Raw genomic sequence first — 12513 nt, forward strand, 5'->3', positions numbered from 1 at the left:
TAAAACTTGAAATATTTCAGGAAGAAGAAAATAGAAAAATTCCATAACCACAAATTTTCCTACTCACATGCCAAGTTTTTGTTTTATAGCTCTGTAGAGGTTTGTTTAAAACATTTCGTACATTGGATTTGAGACTTAGGGTGGGGTTTTGCAAATTACAAAATAAGAATTTCTTTTTTTCCTAAGATATTCTTAGGCTATCATGACTTTGATTGTAGCCAACCAATGAATATATATGTGTACACACACATATATATGATGATGATGATGATACCAAACTTTTCCAAGGGAAAAGTGTACTCAGTTAGTACAGGGATTGGCATCTTACTATCAGTGGGCCAAATTCCTTCTTTTTCCTGTTTTTGTAAATGAAATTTATTATAATCAAGTATATTGACTCAGTATTGTCATGGCTGCTTTCAGTGTTTAAAAAGGCAGAGTTATGTAATTGTATCAGAGACAGTATGGCCCATAAAGCTTAAAATATCTACTACTTTACAGGAAAAGTTTACAAACCCCTAAACTGGAGAAATTGCATAATTAGTCAGTTTATTGAAAATGGATCTACAAATATACAAGTAATTTTGCTACAAATCGGTAACCAAGATTTTAGACACTCAATTTGGAGACCAGATCTAGGCACTTAAAAAATACAACACAATGTTGAAAAATAACAAAAAATGTTGGAATGCAACAAACTCATAGAACAATTATGTGTTCCATGAAAGATGAAATTCAAAGCACCCACATACTTACTATTATTATAAAGCACCTGCCTTCATTAAAAAAGACTTACACATAGTTGGAAGTTGACAGCTCCATAAAGTTTTGCCCTGTTTTTAAAAACCAGCAGTTATACTGTGTGACAAGTTTCAATGGAGCATTGCTGAAATAATTTTATTGCAGCTTCTGGATTAGGCAACAGTAGTCAAATTGAAAAACTCAGAACTCAATAAATGTTTGAAACCTGTGAGCCTAGGCTTATTCCAAAGATAAGCTTTGTTTCTACTGAACATGTAACCTAAATTCTTTTTGACATGAGTGTAAGAGTGGATGTGTATAGGTGAAGAAAAATGGAGAAGATGTTGGTTAAAAGGATACAAAGTTTCAGTAAGACAGGATCAATAACTTCTGGGGGTCTGTTTACTGCAAGGTGATTAGAGTTAATAATGTATACTTAAAAAATGCTAAGAGATTAGATCTTAAATATTCTCATCAAAAATATTATGAGGTGACATATGTTAATAAGCCTGACTTAATATTATCACAATGTATAATATATATAATTTGTCAATTACACGTTAGTGAAGTTGCTGGGTGAGGGAGAAAATAGTAATATTTTCCTAGATCCACCTGTTACCTAGAAATAGCTATTGTCTTGAATTGTTTAAGAATCTTAAAATATTTTAGTAGATTTCAAAATGCCTTACCTTTGATTAATTTTATAGAAACATTCCTAAAAGAGTCCGATTTGTGAAATTCCTTGGAATGTAGTGGAAAAGCCACTAGACTGAAGTCAAAGTTCTTAACCAGACTGTTAACTAGATGTTGATAAAAGCTCAGTTCATAGTACCAACTCTAGGGTTCTTTTGTGAGAGTAGCTCTCAGTTTTAATGCTAAAGCCACTGATTTTAGGGCATTTTCTTAGAGCTTAAACTAATCCCAGCTGATGGGGTAAGAGTAGACTAGTTCATCTCAGGAACTTTATAGCTGTGTGACACCAGACCTTTATATGACATAGAGCTTGTGAAGGGAAATAAATGGAAACATTCTGTATCTATCAAGACAAAGCAATGCTATTACAAAACTACAAATATTATAGTAGACATACTGTTACCCAAAAGAAATGGACTCTCATATCATTTTATACATCTCACTTGTATTTAACTTTTGAGTTTATCTTGTTTCTCATTCTTTCCTTTTCTATGATACTTATTCTGTATTAAAACTGTTAGTGTTATGCCAAGAATTCATGTTATGATTGTTCTTCAGGATGTTCTTGAGGAATGGTGATGAATAAGACACTGAGCCATCATCCCTAGCTGCCAGAGAACCAGAGATTATGTCTATGTTGTAGTTACTACAGCCTTGAATGGGACTTTCAGTCATTCAGAATAGAAAAAGTCCAGTAAGCTGGGAACTCTTCTCAAACCCATGTACTCATGTCTTCCTGTAACCCCATTGATAGTTTTGGTTTTTTTTTCCCCCTTTGCAGTACTGAAAATGGAACCCAGGGACATTCTACCATAAATTACACCCCCAGCCCTTCTTTTATTTTTTAGGCTAAATTGCCTATATTAGCCCCAAACTTGCTATTCTACCTCAGCGTCCCAAGTCCCTGTAATTACCGGCGTAAGCCATTATACCTGGCTGACTGTTCTATTTCTCTGTTTTCATGGATTTGTTTTTTCAGATATTTACAACGCTCACGTCATTCCTTTGTCCTCAAACAGTTATTCCGTTTTACTGAACATTTTTTCATTCATTTAATAAACACTTATTAAACATATTAAATGCATTTTATGCTGAGTCCAAGGGATGTTATATTCATTCGGACACACAAATATCAACTCCCAAAGAATTTGCCATCAAATGGGAGAGTCAGATAAGGAAAGGGAAAGTTATATAAAATAAGAAATGAGAAATTAAGTATTAAAGAAGCTAACATTAACATTTTAAAAATCACACCAACATTCATTGTTAAATAGAAAGAGCATTGGTTTTAGATTTTCTTGATTTGCTTTCAGATCCTCCTTAAAAGCCACATGACCCTAAGTTAACTTCAGTGATAACTTGCTAGGTTGTTCTAAGTTTTAGAAATAAATAGATGTAACCTTTTAGCCTAGTGCCTGCTGAATAAATGATGTTTTCCTTTTTTGTAACTTATCTTCCCAAAATTATAATTCCAAAGCTTTTAAGTAGATAATTTATCTGGCTTCTACTTCATAAAAAATGTGAAAAATGGATATATAGTTATTTTTAAGACACTTTATCAGCATTCTGACATAAACTTATTATAAATCAATTTATATAATTTTTATTAAATTTACTCACAATTCCATTAAGATATATCGACTATCTTAAGAACTTGTAATATTACTTATAAAATGTTATCACACTAGGAATTCTGAAATCACTGGTCTTGAATTTGTGAACTTAAGAGGGAGTATTTCTCTGTCTTCCCACCTCCTTCATCCTATAGTTTAATCAAGTAATATTTTATGTCCAGAGGGTAATGTTTATAACCTTTATTACTGAGATATTTAAAAAAAACATTTAAGTAAATAATCAGTGAATTGCTTAAATGTATTTTCTAAAGACTTGTCATTATAATTAGAATTTTCTCTATGTAAAGAATATTAAAACTTTAATATTTTGGAAATAATACTATGTTTTATGTAGAAGCAAAATAGTCGAAAGTTCTTTTCACTGAAAACAATTATTTCATTTCTTTGAAATTAAGTAGCATAACTATTGTTAAAAACTGAGGGACTACTGGTGTAGCTCAGGGGTAGAACTCTTGCCTTGCACATGTGAGGTACTGGGTTCGATCTTCAGCACCACATAAATAAAATAAAAGGTATTGTGTCCATCTACAACTGAGAACATTTTTTAAAAATATGTAAACTAAGTTTGGTGTAGTTGCAACACAATATTTGTTTCTTCAAAAGTGTGATGGTTGATATCAAATCAGAATATTGTCTAGACGTTTGTCTGGAGGTTACAAATCTTATAACATTAAGTAACAAATCATTCCAGATATGTTATATCCTACATAGTAAGTGTTCAAGATTTGTTGTTTGTAAGTACCTTAAAAATAAGAAAGCTAATTCCTTATAAGAAATAATAGCCCAAAATATAAACAGAACATAGAACTATTTTATATAAACCATTCTGAGTCAACAATGGGAATAGTAATCAAACAAATAACTACTTTCCTATCTAAAGAAAAGGACCAGTGAGCAGAATCAGGAGGGATGGAAGTGGAGAAGAAACCTGAGGATAGTATTGGCATGGTAATAGTGAATTACTACATGAGGAAAATGGATGTGTTCTATTGTGTCATTCTTCCTATTTTAATTAGACAAATGGCATCTGTCTGGGGGGAACAGGGGACAGTGCTCTGAAGATAGGAACCGCTTCCATACAGCTCTGCCAGATTCAGGAGAGTAATGGTGCATCTGCTTTTTTGTTACTGTTGTTACTTAACCTTGTCATGGATACATTACTGTTTCTGTAGCATTTATTTTGTGGATTCTCTCTCATATTACTTTATCTTGGCTATGCTGAATTTATCCGTTTCTGCACCTTGACTGATATATTGGCTTCCTGAAAACTGTGCATACTTGGATTTTTACTTCCCTCCCTCCTTCTTTCTCTCTCCCTACCCCAACCCATTGTTTCTCTGACCTACTATATCAGGTAGAAAATTTAGTTATCTAGAAATCCATTACAACTGATTTATAGAGATTTTGTTTTGATTTGGGTTTGTCTTTTTTTTTTTTTTTCTATTACCCTCTTCCCTATCTCTAATAGCAAAAGTCTATGCTCTGAAACTCCTTTTACCCTTTTTTTGTTGTTGTTGTAAAGCTATCTCTTAGAGAAATCTCTTGTTTGAAAATATTAATGCCAATGCAGGCATTCATTGATTTATTTAGTAAACTTTCAGTGAACTTGTTTACAGCCCTGAGCTGTGTGGTATTATGGGGTGATTCAGTAAAGTATATAAAAATCAGTTATAAGTGGAAACTAGTCAAATACATTTTCATCAAAGCTACTACAATATTTAAATCATACTATAGTGCTTATGTTTATAAAATGCTTCCAAATGTTCTCTTGCTAAATATAGTTAACACAGATGACTTTAACTGTAGGTTTTCTTCCCCCCTATCTTAGATAAGGTATATTGCTATTTCAGTGACTTTGTATTCTGAGTTTTGTATAGTTAAAATGTTAAGCTGTATCACTATTTCAGTGACTTTTTGTTCTGAGTTTTGAATTGTTAAAATGTTTCTCAAGTCTAAACTTTATAATGTGTTACATTTTAGGTCAGAAGACATGTCTTCATCTGCATGGCATCTTTCCTTACCTCTATGTGCCATACGATGGTTATGGACAGCAACCAGAAAGCTATCTTTCTCAAATGGCATTCAGTATCGACAGAGCACTTAATGTGGCTTTAGGCAATCCATCTTCCACTGCTCAGCATGTGTTCAAAGTGTCATTAGTATCAGGAATGTAAGTATATGATAATACCTTTTAAAATTTCTATTATCTCTATTTCTTTTGCTGTTCTAATTAAAGGAAAACATTCTATTAAAATATATTGTTTGTACTTCTTTTACTTTTCCTCTAAAGGAACTATGATGAATTTCTTGCTGAAATCTTTTAAAGTGAATTTTTGTTGGAGTGAATGATGATTTAACAGTGGTTTTTTGTTTTAATCTGTTCCATTTGATTCATGTAATGCATTCATATTTATCTATTGAGTAGTTTCTCTGTGCCACATACTATTCCAGACACTTGCTATGTTAACTTTCTGTCCCTGTAACAAAATACCTGATATAATCAACTTATAAAGAGAAAAGGATTATTTTTGCTTATAGTTTCAGATGTTCTAGTCCTTGGTAGTTTGGCCCCATTGCTTTGGGCCTGTGGCAAGACAAGTGCATCGTTGTAGGAAGATTTGACAGAGCAAAACTGCTTACCACATGGCCAAGAAACAAAGGAGAAGGAAAGGAAAGACTGTGGTTCCATAATCTCCATTAAAGACATCCCCTTAATGACCTAAAGACTTCCCACAAGACCTGCCTCGTAAAGGTTCTACCACCTCCAGTAGTGCCACCTTGGGACCTTTAACATGGGCTTTTGGGGGGGTGTTCAAGATCTAAACTATAGGCTAGTGCTGTAACACACCCCCATTATCCCAGTGACTGGGGAGGCTGAGGCAGGAGGATCAGCAACTTAGCTGAGCATGACTTGTTTCAAAAATTAAAAAGTACTGGGGTTGTAGCTCAGTGGTAGATTGCCTCTGGGTTCATTCCCCAGTTTAAAAAAAAAAAAATCAAAACTGTAGAGCTTGGGATATATTGTTGAGCAAAATAAAAATATCTGCCCCTAGCTGGTTACATTCTAGCAGTGAAAACATAATAACTTATACATATAATATGAAATAAAACCATTTGTTTGTTGTACAGTTACTGCTATTGAAGAAGAGAAGATGGAGAGCGGAGTAAGAAGGATCAGTAGTATAGGACTGGGAAGTAGACTAGTGGCAAATTTATGTAGGATTATTAGGAGAGGTCTCATTGATAAGGTCGATGATGTTTAAACAAAGATGCGAAGAGTGTAAGGAAGCAGAAATAGCATGGAAGCCAGATGGCTTGGAATGAAGGGAGTGAAAAGTTGGGTAGAAGGAAATTGAGAAAGAGAAGATGGAGATCAGATAGGCTAGTGGTTCTCAAAGTATGATATCCATACTTTGGCTTCCAGTAGCACCATTAGCTTTTACTTGATTTAACAGCTGTGAGACCGTAGCGCTCAGATTTCCAAATACAAGGAATGCAATTGAACAATGATCTCTCTACTGTATGGTGAAATTCTGTTAATTACTCCATGTGACCTGAAACTGCTTTCCATAGACTACTCTTAGCTAGTGACTGAACATGGCAAGGACACTAAGGCAGTCTGTTCCTGAGAAACTTGAGGACTCCCCTATAGCCATTAGAATTCCATCACAGATTCTTCCTCCATCCCTCTCTCCTTCACATGGGACCTGATTAGTATCTAGGTTTGGTGGTTGTTCCAACTCTTCTGACTCTTTCATCATTTTCTCTCACAGGTGCTAATAAATATCTTGCACATTTGTTGTTTATACATTTGTTGTTTATTTCTCAGAAGACTTGGAGTAACACACTTAGAAATTTGAATGAAATACATTATTGGGTCCCACCCCAGACCTACTGAATCAGAAACTCTGGTGAGGGTGCCCAGGAATCAGTGTTTTAATAAGCCTTTCTGAAAAGTCTCATGTATACTAAAGTTTCCTCAATCACTGCTGGAGGCTATTCGCTATTCTTTTTTTTTTTTTTTTTTGGTGCTGGGGATCGAACCCAGGGCCTTGTGCTTACAAGGCAAGCACTCTACCAAATGAGCTATCTCCCCAGCCCCTGCAGGAGGCTATTCTAAGAACTTCGAATTTTACTCTGAGCTGTTGCAGGATTTTTTTTTTTTTTTTGCCGTACTGGGGATCAAACTCAGGGCCTTGTGCTTGCAAGGCAAGCACTCTACCAGCTGAGCTATCTCCCCAGCCCTGTTGCAGGATTTTGAGCAACCCAAGTCTGATTTAAAGTTGAAGGGATTACTTTAGCAACTGTGTAGGAAGACATAGATTGTTGGAGGACATAGGTAGAAGGGAGAGTTGTAGGATATATGTGTATATATATATATATATATATGATTTTTACAGACTGCAATATATATAATGTGCGTGCTTTACCTATTCATCTATCCATGGATACCTCTCTTGATCCCATATCTTGTCTTTTGTGAACAGTGCTGCAATAAATATGAAAGTGCAGGTGTCTCTTTGGTATAAACTGATTTCAACTCCTTTGGATGTATACCTATTAGTATTGCTACCTAATAGTGTTGCTGAATTACTTGATAGTTATATTTCTGGTTTTTTGAGGAGCCACCATACTGTTTTCCATAATGGCTATATTAATTAGCATTCCCAGAACAATGTATGGGATTTTCCCTTTATCTGTATGCTTGCCAGCATTTGTTACTTTTCATCTTCTTGATAATAGCCATTCTAGCAGGAGTAATATAATATCTCATTTTGGTTTTGATTTGCATTTCCATGATGATTAGTGATGTTAAGCATTTTTTCATATATTTGTCATTTGTATGTCCTCTTTTTTATTTTTACAGACTACATTTTGATTCATTGTACACAAATGGAGTACCTCATTTCGTTTCTGTGGTTGTGCACAATGTAGACTCATACCATTCGTGTAATCATAGATGTACATAGGGTAATGATGTCTGTCTCATTCCACCATTTTCTATACCCTCCTCCCTCTCATTTCCCTCTAGGTAATCTAAAGTTCCTCTATTCTTCTCTCACCCCCAACCCCCATTATATATCATCATCCACTTATCAGGGAAAACATTTGGCCTTTGGTTTTTTGGGATTGGCTTATTTCACTTAGCATGATATTCTCCAATTCCATCCATTTATCTGGAAATGCCATAATATTATTATTCTTTATGGCTGAATAATATTCCATTGTGTATATATACCACAGTTTCTTTATCCATTCATCTGTTGAAGGGCATCTAGGTTGGTTCCACAATCTAGCTATTGTGAATTGAGCTTCTATAAGCATTGACGTGGCTGCATTACTATAGTATGCTAATTTTAAGTCCTTTGGGTATAAACCAAGGAGTGGGATAACTGGGTCCAAAAGTGGGTCCATTACAAGTTTTTCTGAGGAATCTTCACACTGCTTTCCAGAGTGGCTGCACCAATTTGCAACTCCATCAGCAATGTATGAGTGTACCTTTTTCCTCGCATCCATGCCAACATCTATTATTGTTTGTGTTCTTGATAATAGCCATTCTAATTGGAGTAAGTAACAATCTTAGAGTTGTTTCAATTTGCATTTCTCTAATTACTAGAGATATTGAATACTTTTTCATATATTTATTAATTGCCTGTATATCTTCTTCTGTAAAGCCTCTATCCAGTTTCTTGGTGTATATCCTCTTTAGAGAAAACTCTATTCAGGACATTTGCTTATTTTTAAATTAGATGGTTTGGGTCATTTTTATTTTAATTTTTTTGTTTTTTAGTTTTTGGTTTTTGGTTTTTGTGTTGGGAATTGAACCCAGGGGCGCTTAAACACTGAGCCAAAACCCCAGGCCTTTTTTAATATTTTATTTAGAGACAGGGTCTTGCTGAAGTGCTTAAGGCCTTGCTAAGTTGGTGAGGCTGGCGTCAAACTTGCAATCCTTCTGCCTCAGCCTTCCAAACTGCCAAGATTACAGGTGTGCACTTCCACACCTGGTTGTTTTTTCTATTTCTATGAGGGATGTCTTTGGAATTTTGATAGCAGTTACATTGAATCTGTAAATCACTTTGGGTAGTATGGAGAGTTTAACAATTTTAGTTTTTCCAATCCGCGGACATGGGGTGTCTTACCATGTTTGTGTGTGTGTGTGTGTGTGTGTGTGTGTTCCTTAATTTCTTTCATCAGTGTTCTATAATTTTCATTGTAGAGATCATTCATTTCCTTCATTAAATTTTACTTAGTTGTTTTGGTTTGATTTTGGTTTTGATTTCTGGGTTTTTTTTTTTTTTGGTAGCTAGGAAAAATAGAATTGCCTTCTTGATTTTATTCTCAACATTTTGATTATTGGCACATAAAAAAAATCTACTTTTTTTTTTTTTTTTAATTCTGCAACCTTACTGGATTTGTATATTATTTTTAACATTTTTTCTTTTGGGCAGAGTCTTTAGATTTTTTATTTATTTATTTTTTTAATATACAAAATCATTTCACCTGCTGAGAATGATAGTTTGATCTCCTTTATAGTTAGTATGCTTTTTATTTATTTCTCTTGTCTTATTGCTCTGGTTAACACTTGCAGTGCTATATCACATTAAGAGTAGTGAAAGTAGACATTTTGTCCTGTTTAAAAAAAAAAAAAAACAATTTCTGCTTTCCCCATTTGGTATGATGTAGGCTGTGAATTTGTCATATATGGCCCATATAGGAGGTATATTTTTTTTCTACATTTAATTTTTATCGAATGTTTTTCTCCATCTATTAAAATGATCATAAGGTTTTTATCCTTCATTCTGTTTATGTTTATCAATTTGTATATGTTGAACCATCCTTGCAACCCTGGGTAAATCCCACTTGATTATGGTGTATAATCTTTTTGGAATACCGTTGGATTTGATTTGCTGCTATTTTGTTGAGAGTTTTTGCATCTGTATTCTTTAGGGATATTTGTCTGTAACTTGTTGTTGTGTCCTTGTCTAGCTTGGTATCAAGATAATGCCAGTCTCATAGAATGAATTTGGAAGGGTTGCCCCCATTTCTATACTTTGGAGTAGTTTGAGAGAATTGGCATTAATTCTTCTTTAAAAGCTTGATAAAATTCATCAGGGAAGCCAGTCTGTCTACTCCTGGATTTTTCTTTGTTGGAAAACTTTTTATTACTGATTCGGTCTCACTACTTGTTACTTACCTGTTAAGACTTTCTGTGTTCTCATGGTTCAATTTTGGTAGGCTGTATGTCTCCAATAATTTATTCATTTCTTTTTAGTTTTTTCCAATTTGTTGGAATATAGTTGTTCATAATAGTCCTCAGTGATTCTTTGTATTTCTGTGTTGTCAGTTATAATGTCTCCTTTTCATCTCTAGTTTTGCTTATTTGGATCCTCTTTTTTTTTGGTTACTCTAACAAACTGTCTCTTCATTGATATTTCGTATTTTTTATTTCACTTTTTTCTACTCTGGTCTTTGTTATTTCTTTCTTTGTGTTTTCTTTCTTTGATTTGTTCTTGCTTTTCTAATTCCTTGAGTTGCAAAATTAGGTTGTTTATTTGGTGTGTGTGTGTGTGTGTGTGTGTGTGTGTGTGTGTGTGTGTTTAATTCAGGCACTTACTGCTGTCTTCTTTCCTCTTAGTACTGCTTTTGCTATATCCCGTAAGTGTTTGTATGTTGCATTTTCTTTTAATTTAAGAAAGTTTTAAATTTTCCTCTTGATTTTTTTTATTGGTCCATTAGTTATTCAAGAACACATTGTATAATTTTTATATTTGTACAGTTTTAAAGTTCCTCTCTTTGTTATTCCTAGTTTTATTCTCATGTAGTCAGAGAAGATATATGATAGCATTTTGATTCTTCATATTTGTTGAGACTTGTTTTTTAACCTAACATTTGGTCTGTCTTGGAGAATGTTTGATATGCTGATAAGAAGAATGTGTATTCTGCAGCCATTGAATAAAATTTCTACAAATTGTCTTCTGTGTTCATTCAGTCGATGGTGTAGTTTAACTGCAGTATTTCTTTGTTGTTTTTTTGTTTTGTTTTGTTTTGAAGGAAAATCTGGTTGATATGTACATTGACGAAAGTTAGGTGTTGCAATCTCCGACTATTAGTCTATCTTTTCTTATAGATCTGCTATTATTTGTTTTGTATAATTAGGTGTTCCAGTGTTGGGTACATATGTATTTACAAATGTTATTTCCTCTTGCCAGATGGATTCCTTTATTATCATTATAGTGACCCTCCTTGTATCCTTTTACATTTTTTTTTTACTTAAAACCTTTTTATCTGATATATCTGTTTTGCATTTGTATTATATCATTTTCCATACTTTAATTTTCAATCTATATCTTCACTGGTGAAGGGAGTTTCTTCCATGCTTCCATGCAGCATATTATTAGATCTAGTTTTTAAAACTATTCTGCCAGTCTTTTAATTAGGGTATTTAAAGTACTTACATTCAAGGTTATTATTGATAAATGCATACTCTTCTCATTCTGTTAATTTTTTTCCTCTTCCTGGTGTCATATATCTTTTGTTCCTTTTTTCTGTCTTGTCTTTTGTTGTTTAGTGACTTCCAGATTGATTGGGTTTGATTTTTTTCTTTGTGTGTGTGCCTTCTCTCCTAATGTGTGTTTCATGAGAGTAGTTACCATCCTTTCACTTCTAGTGTGAAACTTCCTTAAACATTTGTTGTAGTGCCTGGTAATGATGAATTCCCTCAGTTTTTGCTTGTCTCAAAAGTATTTATCCTTCATTTCTGAGAATAGCTTTGCTGAGTGTAACATGCTTGGTTGGTAGTTTTTTTCTTTTAGGTCTTTGAACATATAATTCCAGTCTCTCCTGACCTACAAGGTTTCTGCAAAGAAGTCTGCTTTTATTTTAATGAGGATTCTCTTTTAGGTGATTTGACGCTTCTCTGTTTTTAGAATTTTCTTCTTTTGAGTGTTGATAGTTTGGCTGTAACATACTTTGGAGATAGGGTTTTTTTTGTTGTTTTTTTTGTTTTTATCAAATTTTTTGAGCTTCCCAGACCTGGATATCCATATTTTTCCTAAAAATTAGAAGGTTTTAAGCAATTATTTTGTTGACTAGGTTTTGTGTACCTTTTTCCTTCTCTTTTCCTTCTCAAGTACCCATAAGGTGAAAGTTTGCTTGTTTAACGGTGTCTCATGAATCCTGAAAGTTTACCTCATTCATTCAAAAAAATATGACAGGGTTATTTTAAAAGTTCTGTTTGTAAGATCAGAAATTCTTTCTTCTACATATTCAATTCTGCTATTTTTTATTTCATTTGTAGAGATTTAACTCCAAGATTTCTGATTAGTTCTTTTTCTAGTCTCTCTTTGCTGAATTTCTCCTTTATATCATGAATTACCTTCCTTATTTCAGTGAATTGTCTGTATGCTCTTTCCATCTTATTAAGTTTCCTTAAAAATCATTCTTT

At 33.6% G+C, this 12513-nt stretch overlaps 1 protein-coding gene across 1 annotated transcript in view; it reads left to right on the forward strand.

Annotated features, from left to right (window-relative positions):
- REV3L (REV3 like, DNA directed polymerase zeta catalytic subunit) overlaps nucleotides 1–12513 on the forward strand; it is a gene marked incomplete at its 5' end in the record, with an annotated part of 184534 nt that overhangs the window by 50344 nt on the left and 121677 nt on the right. Inside the window, 1 exon segment of the mRNA XM_079149104.1 lies at nucleotides 5049–5238. Within this exon segment, the coding sequence (XP_079005230.1) occupies nucleotides 5049–5238 (190 nt within the window).

The sequence above is a fragment of the Sciurus vulgaris genome (assembly GCF_902686455.1).
Source record: "Sciurus vulgaris genome assembly, chromosome: 7".
Taxonomy (NCBI): domain Eukaryota; kingdom Metazoa; phylum Chordata; class Mammalia; order Rodentia; family Sciuridae; genus Sciurus; species Sciurus vulgaris.